The 19,812-nt window shown below is 49.4% G+C and overlaps 1 protein-coding gene across 1 annotated transcript in view; it reads left to right on the top strand.

Annotated features, from left to right (window-relative positions):
- CCDC85C (coiled-coil domain containing 85C) overlaps window positions 1-19,812 on the top strand; it is a 114,388-nt gene that overhangs the window by 89,444 nt on the left and 5,132 nt on the right. Inside the window, exon 5 of the mRNA XM_049828941.1 lies at window positions 13,312-13,407. Coding sequence (XP_049684898.1) covers window positions 13,312-13,407 — 96 coding nt within the window. The remainder of the gene's footprint in view (window positions 1-13,311; window positions 13,408-19,812) is intronic.

Below are 19,812 nucleotides of genomic sequence, written 5' to 3'. Positions count from 1 at the left end.
GCAAGGGAAGGTGTGACATGTATGTTAGCTTGAAGTGGTAGCAGGCCGGTCAAACTCCCCAGCCCTGGGAACTGCAAACTAAAGTCATCTCATGGTGTACCAGAGGCTCCCCGTGTCCTTTGGGAGGTGAGGGCGATTCCCTCGGGCTTGGACTCTGAGTGAGGCGTGAGAGGAGGTGGCAACAAGCAGCTCCCTGTGGGACCTGCCGTTCCCCTGGGATGAGAGGGGCAGGCTCCAGGGCAAGCTGGTTGGGCGGGCTTGATCTTTCCCATCGCCGACAGCCTCCAGACCTGCTCAGGCTTGAGTCAGATGATGTCCCAGGCGTGGGAGCTGACTTTGAGGTACCTGTAAGCAGTGCACTGCTGAGGACCCAGCGGCCAGCCTGGTGTCTGGGTGTCAGTGATGGAAATGATCCCAAAGCATCCTTGGAGGTCTTGGGCTTGCATTTGTAGCCTGGGTTGTTGGTGTGTCTTCAGTACTTTGGTTCTCTGTGGTAGTTAGAACAGATTTTTTCACCCATGTTGCATTCATGTCTTACCTACACTGCATGTGTTCCCTTCGTGGCTCCTCCATGATGTCAGTGCTGCAGCACTTGGGATGAGTTATTGCACTCAGATTAGCAGCCCCCCGATTTACTGCAGGAAGCTGTTGGAGGAGTAATATTGGGGAGTCTCAGGTGTGCGGCTGGAGCGCATAGAGAAGGTGATGCTCAGTCTGTCCTGGAAACTCTTCCAGCTCAGAGCTTTTCTGGATTTTAACAGTACCAGGTGGGTGTTACCGACTTTCAGTTTTGTTTGTTGGCATTGTCCAAGGAGTCTGGATTGCCCGGTCATATGGTCTCACCTCTAGTTAGTGAGGTGGAAATTACATTTCAGTAACACTGAGAGTTTTAGGAGAATAACGGTGGTTTTGGGTAAATGCCATTGCAGGGAGAGGAGGAGCCCTGTCAGCTCAGTGCTGTGAATCAGGACTGGGAGCCGTGCTTGCCACTGTGGAGGGATTCTTCTCCCACAAACATACGTACCTTCTTTTCACCTCTCTGTGCCTCAGTATTTCCCTTGAAGGAATTGGGTGGGAAATCACCCATTCCATAGCATGGTTTTCAGGCAGTTATTTATTGCTAAGCTAAATAGCACTAAGTGCTTCAGGATCCTCCACGAGTGGACACTAAAAGGTGTTTAACTCTTGGAACAGTATAGCATTGCTGGAGAGTTCACTTGTTTCTCTCCTGGGCTTTCCCCAGCATTAACCGAGTGATAAGTGAAGACTGGGAGCCGGAGTTGTCCACACTCAGTGTCAGCTCTCCAGTCTCTCACTCTCCATAAAGCCACCCTACACAGTGCTTAACCTTTGGTCGCATCTAGTGATTGCTGAGTTAAGTTTCTGACGCGGGGAAAATGTATGGTGGAAAAGGAAATTCCCCATCCACAGCGATAAAGCTCTTATTTTGTTACTAATAGTCATGTTTCAGCAATTCATTTTCTAAGAGCTGAACTCTCAGCTGCTGACTTCTGGAGCATTCGATGCCCCTGTAGCACAGCCAAGGATGAATGTGGTGGCTGAGGCATGGCCCAGAGCTTGCACCTCTGTCTCTTCTGTGCTCCCTTTGGCCTCTTCTTGGGTGCTCTGGCTGCCCACGTGGACACACGGTCCCTGCAGACCTTCACGTTCCTGCCCGCTGCCCTGTGACTGTGCCCCAGGCACATCTCAGTGCCCAGGCATGGGAAGGTGGCCTCAGGGCTGCTCATGTTCCTATGGTTGGAGGTACCTTCACCTTGAGAAGCTCATAAGCCAGCTGGCTGGAGGAGCCACTTATCTACATTGGCGTAAAATGCCATTAAATGTGAACCGGCCTGTTACTAGCAGTCGGAGCTAGCCTGGCTGGCTTACACTTAAAATTTACTAGCAGTGTTCATGTGATTTATAATAGGAATCCTGCCTTTGATGGAAGTAACTGTTGGGTTTGTAATGGAAATATTGAGGTTTTTAATGGAAATGTTACGGTTAATGTGGATGTAGTGTGAATGGAAAAGTGTGTGTGAAAACACCAGCAGGAACGCTAGAGCAGGGGTTGCGGGGATGGCCTGTGCTGATGGCCAAAGACACAACCGACAGCAAACAAATGGGTAAACACTGCAGGATGTGTGTTTTGCATGAGGACCAGGAAGTCTGTGCTGTGATAAGGCCACAGCACAGATGGCTCATCACTAGAAGACCTGTTCCCTGATAACAGGAGCAAGGTTACACTGTGATGTGCCATTGCGCTTCCTGGCTCCAAGAGGAGGACTTGGATAAGGTGCACAAGATGAGGGAAAGGAGCCAACAGACAGCAGCTTTCCTAGGTTTTATGAGGGGTAAGCAAGATGCTGAGTTAAAGATCAGCCTGTAATAACCATTGACTCCTAAAGCATGTGAAAAATGTGTCCAGAACCCAGTTCTTTGCGGTCAAGGAGTAGGGATGCCAGAGCTGTCGTTAGGACTTGCTAGTGGGTGTCCCTTGTCCTCGGTGTTGCACACAGTGACGCTGACCATGCCACATGGACATCTACCTGTTGGTGAACGCATGAGTGTGAGTTTGTAGGTCTGCAGGTGTGCGTGACACGTTAGAAAAATCAGTTTTAGGTTAAAATAAATATCACCTTCCCCTTCCTTAAGTTTTTGTACTAAGTTTGTACTGCTGTAGTTTTCTGTGTAACCCCGTGCTGAGGAGCGGGAGCTCCCAGCGGTGCCCTGGCTGAGTGCGGGAAGACGTGTCTGTGGGTGCTGTAGGTGGCGGCTGAAGGAAGGGACCTGTGCTCACCTGGGGTCTGGAGCTGGGAGTCCCCGGGGAAAGCACCTGCAGATACGTTCTGCGAGGGCTGAGCAAAGCTCCCTCTTTTGAGAAGGCAGTGATGACAGTGCCATTGCCCAGCCTTTATATACATCCCTAGGGACTACAATAAGTATCTCTGGAAAAAAGTGAGATTTCCATTAGCGTATTCAAAGCTGCATCTCTCAGCAGTCTGGTTATAGACTACAGGCCAGGCTGGGAAGAGACAACACCGTTTTCCTCCCTGAATCTACTCCAAAGCCAGCAAAGTCCACAGGAAAGTGCAAAGAAGCAGGGCAAGCGTGGTTATGTAGCAGAGAGCACTCGACTGAGAGGACCACCGAGTCCCTGGCTTCCCAGCACTGTCTCTCATTGCATTTTTGTCCAGTGCCTGTTCCATGCAGGATGCAAAGACTGAGAGATGGCTCTGGCTGCCCGGCTGCAGCACTGGCTTCTTCGGCTCCTTCCCTTGATTCCCACCATGCTGTCACAACCAGCTGCGTTTCGTAGCTCTGCCTTGTAGGCACACTTGCGAGAAGCGTATTTCGTTCTGCCAGATGGCATGCGTGCTATTATAAAAACAAACCCAAATGTTTGTGGTCTGTAGGTGTAAAGAGAAGCCGTTAGATGGGGTGGGAAGGGATGATAAGAGAATCCTTAGCTGACGCGCTGGCTGTCTCCTGAGCCTGCGAAAGCGGTGGCGGGGGGATGTGATACAAGGGCACGTAGTAGCTAAACCCCAGCCTCAGTGACAGTCCTGTCTCTTCCTTCTGGCTGGAAAGATGGTGGTCTCCATGCTCTTCGATACAAGGGCAGAAGAAAAGTGAGAAGGTGACTCGGTGTCTCTCTCAGCTCCCTGCAGGGGAAGGACCAAGCTGGCCCCTGCGCCAGCCGGGCGCAGGCAGGGAGACGTGGCTGTGGCCCAAGCTTCATCTCGGGTCTCACTGGGGGACCCAGAGCAAGTCTGCTAGTCCCTTCCTCAGCCTGCGTGGGAGTAAATCTGTTCCTCTCAGGGAGAAGAACTGGATCGGCTTCTTAAAGGTAACCTGACTTTTAAAATCAGGTTTGAAACTGCCAGAGACCACTGTTCCCATTGTGGTGCCCGGGAGACGCTCCCAGAAGAGCCAGGGGAACCCTCTGGGCCCCTGCAGAGTCACCTGGAGCACCGGGGACCTTAGCGTGGCCCCGAGATGTCCCTGCACAGCACAGAAATCCTGCCACCACCAGCACGGAGCCCCCAGCCTCTCGCTGCGCTGCACGAAGCCCCTGGGCGCGGGGATCCCTTGGCTGCCCGGTGCCTCTGGCATCCCCGGGACTGCTCTTTGCAGCTTCAGCGTCGTGTTGCAGCCTCTCAGAATGCCTTCGGCCCCTTCTGTCGCTCCACCAAGCCCATCCTGTGCAGCCCTCCGATGGTCCCCTCCTTTCTCCCATCCGTGTGCCCCATCACTGAGGCTGTCAATTGAGCCGAGCGCCGCCAGCGTGTGTCGGAGGACAACCCGAGGCCTGTTTCTTGCCTTCTTCCAGCAGCGGAGACGGCCGCAGTCCCTTTTTAGGCAGGGAGGAAAAATGATCAAGGAGCACGGCAGAAGGCAGCTTCTTCCCGCCGGCAGCATCGATACCACCAGGATGCTATTGAGCAGACAAAGAGAGAAATTCAAGGCAGCCGTTTTGCTGCTGCGGCAACAGCGGCTGTGGAAGGGAAAGTAAAATGAAAGGTTTGTCGGGATTTGCAGCCCGGGGAGCGCTATTGTGAAGCTTCAGAGTGTATTACCAGCAGCTGAGAACAAGCTGATCCATTTTTGAAGGCAGCTGCCCTTCATCAGCAGTTATTGCAGCGTCTCTGAGCAGCGGGTGGCTTTTTTCCCCACGGCAGCCAACCGACACAAAGTTTGGCAATGAGAAAGTTTGGGGACTTGATGAGCAAAAGAGGCACTGACAGTATCCATAATCCGCCCTTACAGCTAACCGCAAGAGGCGAGAAAAATTCATCTGCTTTGAGGATCTGCTGTAGGTTCTCGTGCTCATTTATCGCATGCGTTTGTGTGGGGATGGCAGTGGGTTGGGGGAGAGATACAGGCACGGCAGACCCTCGCTCTGCCCCAGACCTAGGCAGAGGCTGCTTTGCCAGCCACGGCCAGGGCAGCCAGCCTGAAATGGAGACCAGGAGGGGCAATACAGATGTGAACAGGTATCCTCCCGTGTCTGCATGCATCCTCCACCCACCCAGCGGCTTTCGCCTGGGCCATCCCCGAATCGGTTTTGCTTCAAAATGAGGAAAGTCTTAAAAATACCCACTGAAATAATCCATCTGAAATCAAATGAGCTCGACGTTCCTTTATTAAAAGAACTAGCACCTCTCAAAATACTTACGCTGACAGTGCCCCTCTGAGTCAGTTGGAGTTAGTGCACTTGGTCCGTGGGTACAGCATGGGCTCGCTCTGTCCGTAGCCGTCAGACTTCTTGTTTGCTCGTATCAGGTAGTTACAGGCTGAAACTGCTCCGAGTGTGTCATGTTGGTAATAATTCCACAGTCCGAGGTGGGGCTAAAGCTGTCGGTGGGGCTTTTTAACAGCATGCACCCGTTCCAGCTGTGCAGTGGTGTTACCAACGCGGAGCGCTCTCCTCTTCCTCTCCCCTTCCGCTGCCGGAGGAAGCTGGCTCACCGGCTTTGCACGCGCCGAGGAGTTTTCCAAGGCTGGAGCTGCGATCCGCCGTTAGCACGGTGCTGAGAAAAGACACCCTTCCTGTTTGTAGATGAGATCCAGTTGCAAACCGTGTCCTGACTTTGTCCTGTCTGGGGCAGTCCCTGAAATCCTCCCTTTCCTTTGGTGCCCCAGCACGGCCCGTCCAGCCAGCGCTGTGTCGTGCCTGCTGGGGTCAAGAGCTCATCTTTTGTCAGTTGTCCTTGATGTTTATGCTCGGAAAGCAGTGAAACAGTTAAATTGTCTCTTTATTAATCAAAAGGGCTGCGTAAGCCCTTTTTGTTACTTAAGTAGATATCTGTGAGGGCGGCGGAGGCGGTGAGGGTGCAGGAGGCGGTGGGTGAGCCGTACAGACGGGCTCTGCCTGGCTCCTGTGTGGACCCACTGGTTAATTCATGGATTTGAATGTTTACATGACCAGCTGCTCTCTATGATTAAAGGCAGCAAATTAAGTAATGGCAAAGGAGATTAGCATCTGCAATAAAGTCCCTTGATTTGATAGGGAGGATGCTAATACGGGGCACTGATGGCTCCTGCACTCACTCCCGCCGGTGGCCGGGACCCGTGTGGTGCTGGGGAGCGCGGTGTCTGCCCGCGGGCTCTCCCACGTCTTCCTTCTCCTCTGCCTGGTGGCAGGGAGTCAAGTGCTCGCAGCTGCGAGGCAGCCCGCTGTGACTTCGGGAACGTAGGGCCGTGCAGCCATTTAAGCGCACGAGGGGGGAGCGGGTGGTTTGTTTTGAGCTGGATGCTGGCAGGCTTTCTGCACAGTAGGCACGGAATAACAATAGCCGAGTGTCATCATCGCTTCGGATCATCTGCCAGGCAGGCTGGACACATAAGGGACCTGGGTGCTCCCTGGCTCTGGCGAGGGTGTCCCGCGCCCAGGGACGAGAGGTCTGGCATCGCCCGCGGCAGAGCGGCAAAAAGGCTGCGCTTTCACAGCGCGGTTTGCGGAGGAGCCGGCACCGGTTGCTTCTCCGTGCCTCTGGGAAATCTCCCTCTTGCAGCCGGGGAGGAGGCTGCTGCCAGGGTGCCTTCAGGTAGCCTTGTCCCTGCGGGGCCACGAGAGGAGCCGGACCCCTTCCGGAGCACCACGCGTGGTGGCAGTGGCAGAGCTGCCACGGGCATGAGAAGGTGCAGCAGGGAGGGAAGGGGCTTCGAAGGAAGGGAGGGAGAAATGTCAGCCCGGAGTCATGTCACGCTTCAGCGCCGTGCGGCACCCTCGCTTTGTTTCAGCCATTAACCCCTCTGCAGCGGGAAGGCAGCGGAGGACGGGAAACGTGGCCCAGGCTGCAAAACGATGAGGGGGCCTGATCTGCCCTTGTGGGGCCCAGGAAATTTCTAAGGCTGGTGGTAATGGGAGATTTTTTTGCATGTGTGATCTCCTGGGGATGCGACTCGTCTCTGTGTGAAGGGAGATTTCTCTTTCTGAATGGGCTGACTGTCTGTCTGCATGAGCCTGGTGCTTGCCCTCAGTGCTGCCGATGCTACGTTTCTGATGGCAGCACCGTGCTTCGGGGCTTCGGCGCAGTCCCTACGAGGGTCTGGGAATGCTTCTCCCATGCCGAAGTGGCCCCGTGCTCTCGGTCCTTGGTTTTGCTGCGGGTTTTCTCCATCTGCCCCCCCCAGCACTGCCTCTGGCTGAAGCCGCTCCAGCCACTTTCTAAACTTTGTAGCCACAAGCGCCATTCACAAAACCCAAATATGCTGGGCCTCCCGTTCTGCCAGCACACCAGGGCTGGGGTTTGCAGTCAGACACTGCACCTTTGGCTCTGCCACCCACTTTCCCTGTGGCTGTGGGCACGTTACTGCCTCCTGCGTGTCCCTTAACAGTTCCTAATTTACAGAGCAGTGTCGGCACCTCTATTTATGTAAAACACCTGGATGGTGATGGGTGCTAAGGAAGGCCCCAAGTATAATTCAAACCTGGGTAAGCAGGCTGCAAGCAAAACCACTGTGAGATAAATAGTCGTGCCTGGGAATTTTATTGTGAGTTGTCTGGCAGTGCCTGCCTATAATGTAATTTTCCTTGTTCTGTCTTGGCAATAAAAACTTCAGAGTGTCTGATATGACTCCATTTAGCTTTAATGTTGTCTGAGGTATGCCATTAGAAAAGCGTGGTTTATTTAATTGGGTTTGAATCCTGAATGTCTGCTTGTTTTTTGAAATGGTAGACAAAAATTAATAGAAGGCAAGGAGAAGATATGTGGTTCAGAAGCATTAACGCTTGCTCATGCGCTCCATGTTGGCCTGAAGCACCCTCACTGCCTGGACTGTGACTGAAGTAAAATCAGCATGACGTTCTCCTCTGGGTTTTGAAACTTAGTCCTTTGCAGTCTTTCTGCGTGCGGATCAGGAATAGCTCTCAGAGCTGAGGTAGGAAAGGATGTCATTAAAAGACTGAATATAATTGAGCAGAAAGAGATTGAAAACTGATGGCAGGACCAAGGTCTCATGTCTTTTCAGATCCCTGGAGGAATCAAGGAGAAATTGTTTATCGCAATTTCTTTTGTTCCTTTTGGAGATTTCCAACCCAAAACCTCTAAAAGAGCAGACACCTGTCATCCCCAGTTAGGCTCTTTTCTTCTTGGGTTCCAACGCATTCCCACTGTTATTAAGAAATGTTCATATTTTAAGCCTTACTTTGTCTCTGTGGAGGTGTGTCATTATCAAGAGTTCCCAGCGTGCCCTATTACAGAGAGTCCTATTAATTTTGTTCCTCCAAACATGTAGCAGGAGTATCAATGGCAGTGCTTGCCAGCATCTGTGCTGGACCACCTCCCATGCAACCAGACAGAGCCAGCAAGGACTCATTAGGTGACTTGGTCTTAGACACTGGCAATGCCGTCGTGGCTTGATACAGAGGAGCAGATGTCCTCCAGCAGCTGCCAGTTGAGGCCTCTGCTCTTCATTTTTTGGTGTCAGATTAAAAAGGATCCTTGGCAGTATTTGTGGTCTTCGGATTTCCTTTCTCACATCAGCGCTGATTCTTTGCTCATCACCTTCGGGTTCTGGGCTGGGGCAATGCATGGGACTAGTTTGATTTGGTTTGTGTTTTGCTGTGGATTTGAGGCTGTCACCGGGTCAAGCGTCATTCTTAGCAATAGGCAACTGGGGGATTTATCCCCTATGTGTAGCATATTGCTTCAAGGATGCTCTGGCATGAGCGACTGCAGAGTTCCTCTCTCTTTTCTTAGTCTATTCATGATACAGCTGGACTGTGAATCTCCTTACAGACTTGGAGATTGAACCGCAAGCCCTGCAGGCTCCAGTGAGAGGTTTCTGTGAGGGTCTTGAACAGAATTGGGCTTCTCTGGTGGATTTGTGGTTTGGGCATGCACGATGTGGGGCTCGGTGGGATGGAAAGGGGGCTGATGCTACATGGGAACAGTAAGCTCTGAGAAGTGCGTTGGTCCCATCACAGACACCAGCAAATATCCAGTGCTGATCTGCTTGAAATGGAGGAGCTGGTGAAGGCTGAAAGGGAAATGTGTTCAGAGGTGCTTCGGTCTGCTGTCTGCCCAGAGGCGGCAGAGGAATAGCTCTTGTCGTGGTTTCCCCACTGGGAGAGTGGCTGCGTACGTGGGTGATTGACACTTGCCTCCCATGAGGGATGCGAAGAGCCTCACCAGGAGCCTCTCGGGACATTACAGTCCCAGAGCCATCCCGGCAGCAGAGATAGGGCTGTTCTTTCCAGGGCTGAACTCATCAGAGATCCACACTACAGTGGTCTCAAATGCTCTGAACTCCCACAGTGGTTTGCAGAGCAGCAAAAGCACCAACTTACCTAGGAAGCATCGGCTGGGTCACACACGCCTTCACAGCCTTTGGTTCTGGGACTTTTTCTTCTTAAAGACATATCTTGGACAACTATCTCTGGGTCTCAGAGGTGCAGTGATCAACAAACCCGGTGCGTAGGGAAGACAAAGTGCTTCCTCCAAGCACTCGGGAACTCCAGTGCATCAGATACGTAACTTAGAGCCTTCCACTCTTAATTAGGCTGGTAATCTCATCGCTGGGCAGCTCTTTTGGCAGTGTAACCGTGGCTGTGGATGAAACAGAAAGTGGCGTGCGATGTAATTCTACCCTGGTGACCATTTGACACCACAACATAGATCTACAGTTGTTTTCTTTTTGAATTACAAATTCCTTGTATAAGTGATGAGTTAAACAAGCTAACTTCCAGTCTCATCTCTGCTGCTGTAAATCTGGAGCAACTCTAAAGCTAGTTGGGGCCAAAGAGAGTAAGAAACTTCACATTTTGAAATGACTCAGCTTCTCATTCTGCTGACGTTCAGCCTCAGCAGAAGTAAACTAGAAAAATTACCAAGATGGTATTTCTCAACAGCTTTATTATAAATATAATGGCATCCTTTGGGGTGACTTCTGAGCTGTCTTTTAGCACCATTCATTTATATAATCATGTGACACCTCAGCCACATGTCTGAGGATGAAGAGTGAACCATCTCTGAGCTACCAAACGCTATGAAATCCTAACAAGTGGAAAAGCCAGATGTCCATCTAATACAGAGCATGCATGTTTGACAACACCAGGCAGGGAGAGGAAATTGAGGGTGATGTGTGCCCCAAAACACACCGTATTGTTTTTTGCCTATATGGACAATTTCTGCTTCTTAGGGTGTAACCAGATTAACCTCGCTATTATTGTCTGTCAGGTTGCTGAATCAATTGTGTTCCCATGGCTGTGAAAATGTCAGCGATAGGGAGCGGGAAGGGCATGGGCTTCTGTAGTGACAGAGGTCTTCAGAGTAGCTGCTGAGTTAGAGTGCTGGGGTGCAGCTCTGTGGTAATTCTTACCCACAGTTTCCAAATGCATCTATTTTAGGCATGAGGAATCTCCTCCATCTATGTGATTTCAGCTACTACCTTAACGCTGACTTCCCGAGATTTCCCCCTCCCTCCTGTCCTTCTTCCAGTCTCCTATCTCTGTTCCCCCTCCCCTACATTTCATCTCAACTGGTTTCCTGCTGGGTAAAATGCACATCCTCCTCTTTCTTCCCATTCCCTCCCTTCTCTCCCGCTGTTGGCAGTTTTCCAGTCCAGCAACCTTGACCTTATCTCCAATTCCTTCCATTTCCTCCCCTTCAGCTAACACTATTGGTGAACTCTGCCCATTTTCCTTTCCTCCATCCTCCAAAGGCTGGCCACGCATCCTCCTGGATATGTTGTCATTTCTTTCCTTGCTGACTACAGTCCCCTCTTTTCTGGCCTCCTTTATGTATGCCTCCGTGCAGGAAGCTGATAGGAGTCTGGCTGAAGCTTTTTTTTTCTTTTTGAGAACCACACCGAAATCAGTGGGAATGAAGCACCTACCCCCCTTTATAAAACTCTGACTCTTTGTGTATCTGTAAAGAGCCTTTTCTAAGGGTGCAACTGCACGAAAAGCACTAAATGTAATGACAAATATTAAGCCACCCTTAGCAGTGTGGGTATTTTTACTTGTTGCATCCTACGGCTGCAAAGAGCGGGGGTGTTGGTGAGATCCTTGCTTGCTCCCCCACTTTATTGAGGTGCATGTTTGGCCTTTTGTAGTAACAGTCTCATGTGGTGGGGAAGTCTCTGTGGCTTGGGGCATAGCGGGCCATCGGCATGGGGGTCTGGTGCGCTCGCCATTGCTGATGATTGCGCGTTTATCGTAGTATGGTGATCAGTTAAGCATGATCAAGCTCTTTAGAAAACGTTTCTCTCTAACCATTCTGGTTTCTTTTGTATTCCGTAATAATTTTGAGAGTGATTACGATCATGGAAAGGCTTTGTAGCTCATTAGTGATTTCAGTTCTGTGAGGAGAAGTTGCTGCTGTGCTGCCTGTCGTATGGGAGACCTCGTGATCTACTCTAGTTTGGTCAGAAAACTGTATTTAAAATGTTGTCAGCAGCAGGATCCAGCAGAATTCCTTATACTTTGTCAGATTACTCTCAACTCTGAAGAAATATTGCATGTTAGACCTTTGCTTGGTATTTCTTGTGTTACTTTTAAAGAAGGCTGCGGGGGAAGATCCATCTCAAGTATGGTTCATGGCCACAAAACTCCTGAATATTCTGCTTTCAGTTGTCATGATATTGGTCATTTATGGAAAGAAGGAAGCTTTCATGCTGAAGCCAGAGGAATTATGCATGTATTGGTGTCTTTGACCTCTGTGGGAGGCTGATTCTGGAAGGACTCTCTTGTGTTTTCCAGTCCTGTGATAAATTTGTAACCCATTTTGCAGTCTTAAGTCGCAGCTGTAGGCTGGCTGGACCCAGTGCCTGGTGCTCCCTCCCCATCCTCTGCCTTTTCTGTGTGATGTTCTGGACGGGATGGCTGAGGACATGCCCCCAGGTGGCCACAGCTCCAGCAAGCTGTAACCCTCTTCCAGCAGGTCCAGAACCATGCCCAGCCTGCGAGTGTCTCTTGGTCTCTGTGCTTTGGCAGTCTGTTAAATCTCCTTGGAGAATTATTGTGGAGTTATTAAGTCTAATTTTCCTTTTTCTGAGATGCTTGCCTCTCAGAAGGAAGTTTTTGTATCCCCAGCAACTCAGTTCACGAAGGTCGCTATTATGAGGAAATGGCTGTTGGTTATGATATTGGTTAAGCACAGATCAGTGGCCTAGGCATGAAAGGCTCCATGCCTTTCATGCTATTTTTGTCTGTAGCCTAATGGATTGGCCCATCTTTTTCTTTAATGTATGCACATGAACACTTTTATTAGTAGAAAGGCCCCCATAACTTAAAACCTTTGGAAGACTAAGAGGTGGTGAAGTGCCCCTCTGTTGGTCCTTCTTTCTGGCACGACTAGCTTGCTCGCCTTGGCTTAGAAGGCAAAGCGATGAGACGAAGCATAAAACATGCTGTGTTTTTAAATGTGGAAAAGATGAGAACGGAGTGCCTCGTGTGTTGTATGTGAAAGCATTCCTGTGATGGTGCTACATGCCGCTCTGCCATCCTAATTTGCTTTCAGAGGCCCCCAGTATAATCATTCTTTGTGTTTCCTAAAGGATGTGAAGACTAAATACGAGTTTGGTCAATGGTTTCATTGTTGATTTCTCCCACTGCTACAAAGCAATGCAAAAATATTAGGGACAGGCAGGGTGCATCTCACTGAATAAAGATATTGTATCTCTCATAATCCAAGTTGGATGCCTTTAAAAGAGGAAAACCCTATGAAAAGTGCTTACAAGGCTGTTTGGACAGTAGAAATCTTTTGTAAAATGTAATTTCGGCATCTTTCCCAATGGGATCCTTCATGCAGGAGGACTGGCCCTCATTTTGGAAACAGACCCAGCCAACATTAGGTTTGGACATCTGCTTGTTTTAAGGTTGCTTTCACAATTTTCTCTGTAGCTGAAGATTGGTACTTGATGTCTATGTGAAAATGTTGCCAGAAAAGCAATGAAGTTATGCCAACTGTTTCGTTCATGAATGCAGCTTCTTTGAGATGACCGCTTTATGCTGGAAAATCATCTTGTTTGCATTGCTCCCTTGGCTAGAAGGATGAGAACCATTTGATCTTGTCCTTGTACAAAGTTATCCTAAGTGAGCAAATAATGCTTCATAAATAAATTTAGCTTTAAACCAGGGTGGTCTCCTGCCTGAGTACATCTAGACTGAATGATGGTAAGCTTAAATGGCATTAAATCAAGTGACTTCTGAGGACAGGGTCGTGGTGTCTTTTGTCTTTGCAGGTGGCTGAAGGGGACTGAATTTGAGAAAAGCTAGTGCTCAAATTTTCTGGATATTTTCTTCCTTCTTGCTTAAATCACCCAAAGGGAATTAAAGCATATCTTCCCTTATTTCAACAGGGACCAGCTCGCATGACGTCTGATCTTGCATCTTCTCCTGCAGCAGGATATGTCCCTGTTGGTCAGAAACCAGAGGCTGTTGTGCATGCTATGAAGGTAAGGATGCTGCAGATCCCCACAGAGCAGTGCAGCGCGGTGCAGTACAGTGCGCTGTGGTGGAACAAACACCACAGTGGCAGAACTGGACGTTTGCTCTTCTCATGGAAACACAACAACTAGAAATGGAAAGTTAGTACTCGGGCAGATTATCGGTAACCAGCACCTGTATCATAATGAGTGATCATTGCTTCAAATAGTTGCGGAGTTAAGCAAGATCATGCGTAACTTATTTTTTGGGGTCCAACAAAAGCTGCTGATGCTGAGGGTGTCGGTTACCCTTTCTGTTCATCAGTCCTGCGTAAACTGGCTCTCTGGAGTGACAGCATGACCAAAATGCTGTTTTTAAAAGGGACACAAAACCTGCGGTTCCTACATATGTTTTGTTATTGAAAATCCTGCAGCAGTCTTCAAAGGAGAAAGAGTTTATTTTATGTAAATACACAGCAAACCATGGCATCATACCCACGTAGATATGTGCATCATCAGTGGGGACTAAAGTCAGGACTGTCCGCAATAAAAACCATGGGACGATGCTAGCTCAGTTGAAGGAGAAAACTTGCACCATGATTTCACAGCAGTTCTCAAGTCCTAGTGACCATCCATTAGCAGGAAAAATGTAATACCCTGGTTTTACATATTTAACTGGTTAAGCAAGTTACTTCTGAGTAGCTAAGGGACACAGAAGCACAAATCCTTTCCAAGGTGCCATAGAGATGGCTGGAAAGTCTCTAACTAAGTTAGGTTCAGGTTGGAACATACTGATTTATAGATTTGGATTTGTTGAAGCTGAAGAATTTTGTACAGGGTTAAAAAGCTTTCTTCAAATCAAAGGAGAATTCCTGGATGGCTACTCTGAAGCTCAAATCCCCATGGTCATAGCTGGAAAAAAGGTCCAGCAGTGGCATCAGCACTAGCTTAGACTGTCCTATAGACCTGGAGAGTGGTGCTTACAAAGCTCTTTGTTTTATACCTTTCCACGTCTGACAGCTAAATAAATGTCACAGATGTTGCTCATAGCTTTGATCCACAAGCTTTCTAAATTTTCTAGTTTTTAGTGTTTTCAGCTCACTTTTTTCTGCCTGTCCAGGGTCTCTCGGCTCCAGGACAGATGTGGCAGGTGGTGGTGGTAAAATCAACAAGTGTCAGGAGAAGCAGTAGTGCAGCTGGGAAGGACGTTGGTTCCACTGGGCACTTGGAAGATCCCAGGAGGATATTGCTCAACTAGTTCATCTTCTATGCATTTATGGTGTGTGAGGAATTATGAAAGGAAAGGCAAGTTTGGTTTGGTTTGGATCAAATTTGAATTTGTATTATAAAAGATCCGTCAACCTGAAAATCTTGATTTTTCAGCTTATTTGAGGCTTTTTTACACCCGGATTGTATAACTCTCATTGGATCTTAAGAGAAGGGTGCCCAGCACCATCAAGGATTAAAAAATAACTTTAGTACAGTTTTTGCTAGTTCCCAAAGAAGCCCTGGCCACACAAGTGGCAGTTCACTTGCCTACATATATTTATCCTGTGTTTTCCAGACAAGATTCTTCTTTGCTTGCTCTGAATTGTGTTGTGCTATCAGCAAGTTGCTGTACTCCATCCTGTACTGTGCTGCATTGTGCTTCTGGGTGACATTTCTCCTCTGTGTATGTGCATATGGATCTGCTAAACTGATGCCTTGCAGAACACTGCAGACTTATGTGATACCTTGGTTTTTCTGACACTTGTCCTAATCCACTTTTGCTTGCATTTAATCATCCAAGCCCTCATGCACTCCAGACTACTGCTGTTGGCTTTTTCTTACCCAGCTGTGGGGTTCGTACCTTTCCGCTCCTGCTCTTCATTGCTTTTGGTGAGGTGGTGGTGAGGACGATATTAAGCAGAGTTGATAGTGTTTTTAAGTTACAAGATCAAATAGTTATAAATTGATTATGAACACATTCTGGAGGGAAATTAGGTTCCTATTTGCTTTAGGGGTTACGGGACTGAATTTCTTAGTAAGGGCAAGAAATATAAATGGCTTTAAGATGCGGTTTGACAAGCTTATGGAAAGGATTGGAAAATGAATGACGAAGATTCTTGGAAACTGGAAATTAAATTTGGGAGGTCTGGCGCAATGAGGCATATAAAGGAGTTGAAAGGAAGTCGGATGACTAGTTGTTTGCAATTACTATTATCATCATCATCATTATTAATCCTCTACTTCAGGGCTTTGTTGATCACTAGGAAGGGCTGGAAGAAAACCTCCTCTGCAGTTTCATCATTTGGCCGGTGGGGTATGTTTGTCTGTCTTCAAAACCCCGGAAAGTGCCATGGCTGGAGTCAGAGAGCAGGTGGCATAGCAGTCACATCTTACGGGGCATAAATGATCTCACATGATGTGTCTTGCTCACACACTTAGGATTGAAAATATTCTCACATCTGAAGCGAGGAGGAAATTCTCCTGTAGGTCAGCATGGCAGGGAGGGATGAGAAGCTGTTCATTTTTCCATCCTGTGGCCCATTTCCAAGGATCAGCTGGGAATTGAGAAGTCTGAGGAAACTGGTCATGGTCTCAATCTCTCCTCCTCCCTTCTTGTGGCACAGTGAAACTTTTGCTGTTGGTCTCTAGCCGTGGATCTTAAACTGGCTAGAAGATAACGTTATATGGCCACGGCATGCTGTAGTATATGGAGTGGGTCTTATTTGCACCCTGCAGAACTGGGCAGCTTTTCCAGTGCCAGCCCCTGCGTGTGGGAAACTGGATGCAGCTACCGGCTTAGACCCTCACTGCCTGTGATACAGCTCATGACCTTCCCTTGAGGAGAAGAGAGTAGCCTACTACAAACGAGACTTTGCGCTTTGGCTGTACCTCGTCAGATATTAGAAAAATCCCTTCTTGGTTGTGTAAAGAAGTCCAAATGGATGTAGTGGGCTAGCTCCTTACCATAAGGAGAGGCAAGGAGAGATGGAAGTTGGCTTCGCTTGTCTTGTGGGATGCTTGCATGGAAGGCTGTCCAGAAGCAGTGTGGCTGCAAGCATGCGGCTCTGTGCCCAAGCAAAGGTCACTGAGGGGCTGTGCACTCTGCACAGATCTGCAGGGCTTCTGGATTGCCTCCATCTGCACCCATCTATGTAATGTCCCCTAGGCTTTTTCCTTGGCTTTTTCTGGCAGCTGAACGCTAGCTGTGTGGCTGAAACATTGCCTGCCATTTAGCATAAGTAAGTTCTTCCTTGAGCACGTTTAGGGATTTTCTTTATTTTTCCTTCTGAAATAGTTTTTGTTTATTTGCACCTACTAAATAAGGAGCAAGATGACAGGTTGGCACTCCTAACAGCTGTTTTTGCTAACAAGAATAAAAGGTACATATGCTACAGCTCAGCGTCTTGCTGAACATCAAAGCACTTTTCTTAGGAATTGAGCAAACCTGCTAAAGACATGGGGAGGTGAGGAGGAGACAAATGTATGAGAATGACATTTAGCCTATAACCCAACTCCCCCCTGCAGCACCACCTGGACCTCTGCCATGTGTGCAGAACCATCGAGCCGGTGATCAATCCCTCCCACTGATGTTGGGTAAGGCAGGATTTGGCCCTGCTGAAACCAAGGGAAGTCCTAGCGGGGCATACAGACTGTTCCCTTGCCGAAGCGGGATGCTGTGTTCCCCCGTGCTTTGTCCAGTTGACTTATAAATCAATAAAATCAGGGAGGCTTGCACTCTTCAGAAAGCATCCTTCAATCTCAGAGTGCTTCCTGGTGCAGAAACACTCCCCTCAACTTTCAGCACCCCTTCCAAAGCTTTACTGCAGTCATCCTGACTCTTTGGTGGTTTTTTTTATTTGTTTGGTTTTTAAATATGCATTGCATGGTCATGCAGGGCCAGTACAGCAAGTCAGCAGGGAGGGGGATGTGACGGACCCAGGTGACTGAGGTGACACTGCCTTGGTCACAGACGTCAGTGCAGTTGCGAAGGAGAACTAAATATACCTGAGGTGTTCCTCACAGTTTACGTATCAGCAGGAAGAAAGCCAGGCGAGCCAGTGTGCTCATCGAGAGTGAGGTGCGGGGTTGTCTTCAGGCGGTGGCGTCCCCAGGCAAAAGAGCACCCTTACCTGGTCCATCCCCATCCCCCTGCACGGAGAATCGCCCCGTGCCCGAGCGGAGCAGGCTGCCCTCGCCGCCTGGCGTTTTACCCAGGGAGGTCACACGGCGCCCGTGCGTCTGCAAAGGGCCAAGTGCTGTCAGGGCAGCTTGATGAAGAGCAAAAAGGAGGGGACGGCATGAGCTGCTTCGAGCAAAACACTTGCCTGTTTTCTGTAGGCTCCTGGGTTGGGATGTGGCAGAAATCACGGGAGGATATACCCCAGTTTCTTAGAGCCACGCTGAATGCACGGTCCTTGAACTTCAGCTGAGCCATAGACAATTTTACATGAAGGCACGTCCATAATCCCCAGCGGTGTAATTGGAGGAACATTAACCTGGTCCTTCTAAACAGCTGAGGCAGCGCCTGGCAAGATCTGAGAATGGCTGGGGCTGGGTCAGCACCAAGAGGCCTTCCTGTCTTTCTTCAGGAGGTGATTTCACTCTTCAGAGTGTGTTTTTCTCTAGCATGCCTTTCCAGGGTAGGCTGCTGAGTTTTTACCCCCCTGAATCCCTTTTTCCCATATCCAAGATGCTAATATATCTTTACAAAGTGCCTACCCACATGTGGGGTGGGCCTGGGGAGCAGGGTGGTTTCCTGGGCAAATGGGTCCCGAGTCATTCACAAATGAAATACAACCATAACTTCTGTCTGATCAGCTTTCAGCTCCAACTCTGCCTCGTTTACACCATTAAAAGACATTTCCACTGGAAGAAATGGGCTCTGCCACCCTTCCACACCTCCTGGACTAGGGAATGTTGTTTTAGTTTAAGCACGAGCCATCGAAAAACTTTATTTTTGTCAGCCGAGACTCTTGTGCCTGCAAGATTGATGGCTGGTGGAAGCAGAGGCTGGAGCTGATGTGATCTTTAACTCATCTAAACCATGGTCGTCCTTGACACTTGCCCTGTGGACACAGCCGGAGCTTAGCTGCCAGCCAGGCAGCCCTGGCGCTCCGCACGGGGATGTGATCCTGCAGGCTGCTGCCTTTGCAGCCGAGCGTCAGAGGCACACTGACTCCAGACGAGCGAGTTCGATGTGCGAGTCCAGCTGGATCAATAATTAATTCCCTCCTCTTTAGGAAAAAATAGATGCTCTCTTTGTCAGCATGTACATGCTTTTTGCATCCCTCTTGCCCTTCCTCTCCCCTTAGAAAGGATGTGGATAATTCTTACTTGTGCAAAGATTGGTCGCGGCTATGTTGGTTAAACTAGCTGGTGCATTTTAGAAGTAGGTTAAGGGCCCTAGGAGAATGACCTATTTTTGTTCGTAACGCAGTTCAAGTACAGCAGGATTGCTGTGCCGAGGCAGACTGGGGGATAATCTACCCTGGTGTCCCCTTTCATGGAGCAGCTGGTGCTGTATGCCTCAGCAAAGGGTGAAACCCATCCTCACACTGCATCTAGCTCTTCTAGTACTTCCCTAGGAGGTGTAGGAACACTTACGCGCACAAATACACCTGCTGTACGGCTTGGTATGTCTGGGGATGTATCACGGTGAGTAAGACTATGCACTATTTGATGGTGTTGGGTGATTCCAGGAGCTGTGACCCTGCAGACTGAGCTGACCATGTGCTCATCCGTGGCAAAGCCCTGGGTGAGGTGCGTGGCTGAGGTACGTAGGTGAGCACAGATGCAGCAGCAAAATCTCGAGGCAGTCCCGCGCTGTGATATGCCCGACTTGTGCAACATCTGGAGGAGCAATCTGAATGCATGTGGCTGTGTTGGAGGGGGGTATTCTGTGGGTCACTGTGTTTCCAGTGGGAAGGGAAGGCTGCCTTTATCCCCAGGCAGCCTCATCTCTGTGATGGAGGGACTACCTGGCCGTGGCCAGGCATTGCCTCCCTGGTGGTGCTCTGCGGGGGTGGCCGGGACGGTGTGTGTCCCAGACGGGACGTGGCGGGTCGGGGCTGGCTCCCAGAGGTGCAGGGAGTGGGCAGCACGTGGTGGGACACAGCAACCACATAGACGGGCTGCGTCTCACCAGCCACGTGTGGCCTGGGGATCAGCACTTGGGGAACGCGTCTCCAAGTGCTGTTTAAAAGAAAGGTTAAAAATGAGGCTTTTTCCATTTTCAAACATTGTCAACCTGAAATCTAAGAAAGTAAGTCACAGGCAGGATGTTTCCACTATTTTTTGCAGCGTCCTGAGCTGCTTTCACAGTGCGTTTACTTGTCTTCCCACGGCAAATCTGCAAGTGTGGCCCAGCCACCAGGCTGAGTGGCGTCCAGGGGTCCCATGAACACGAGCACTGGTTGTGTCAGGTCTGGGGTGTCAGTGCTGGAGCCG

This window comes from Accipiter gentilis, chromosome 25 (genome assembly GCF_929443795.1).
Source record: "Accipiter gentilis chromosome 25, bAccGen1.1, whole genome shotgun sequence".
Taxonomy (NCBI): domain Eukaryota; kingdom Metazoa; phylum Chordata; class Aves; order Accipitriformes; family Accipitridae; genus Astur; species Astur gentilis.
The sequence above is the reverse complement of the archived record's forward strand: the minus strand, read 5'-3'. Positions and strand labels throughout refer to the sequence as shown.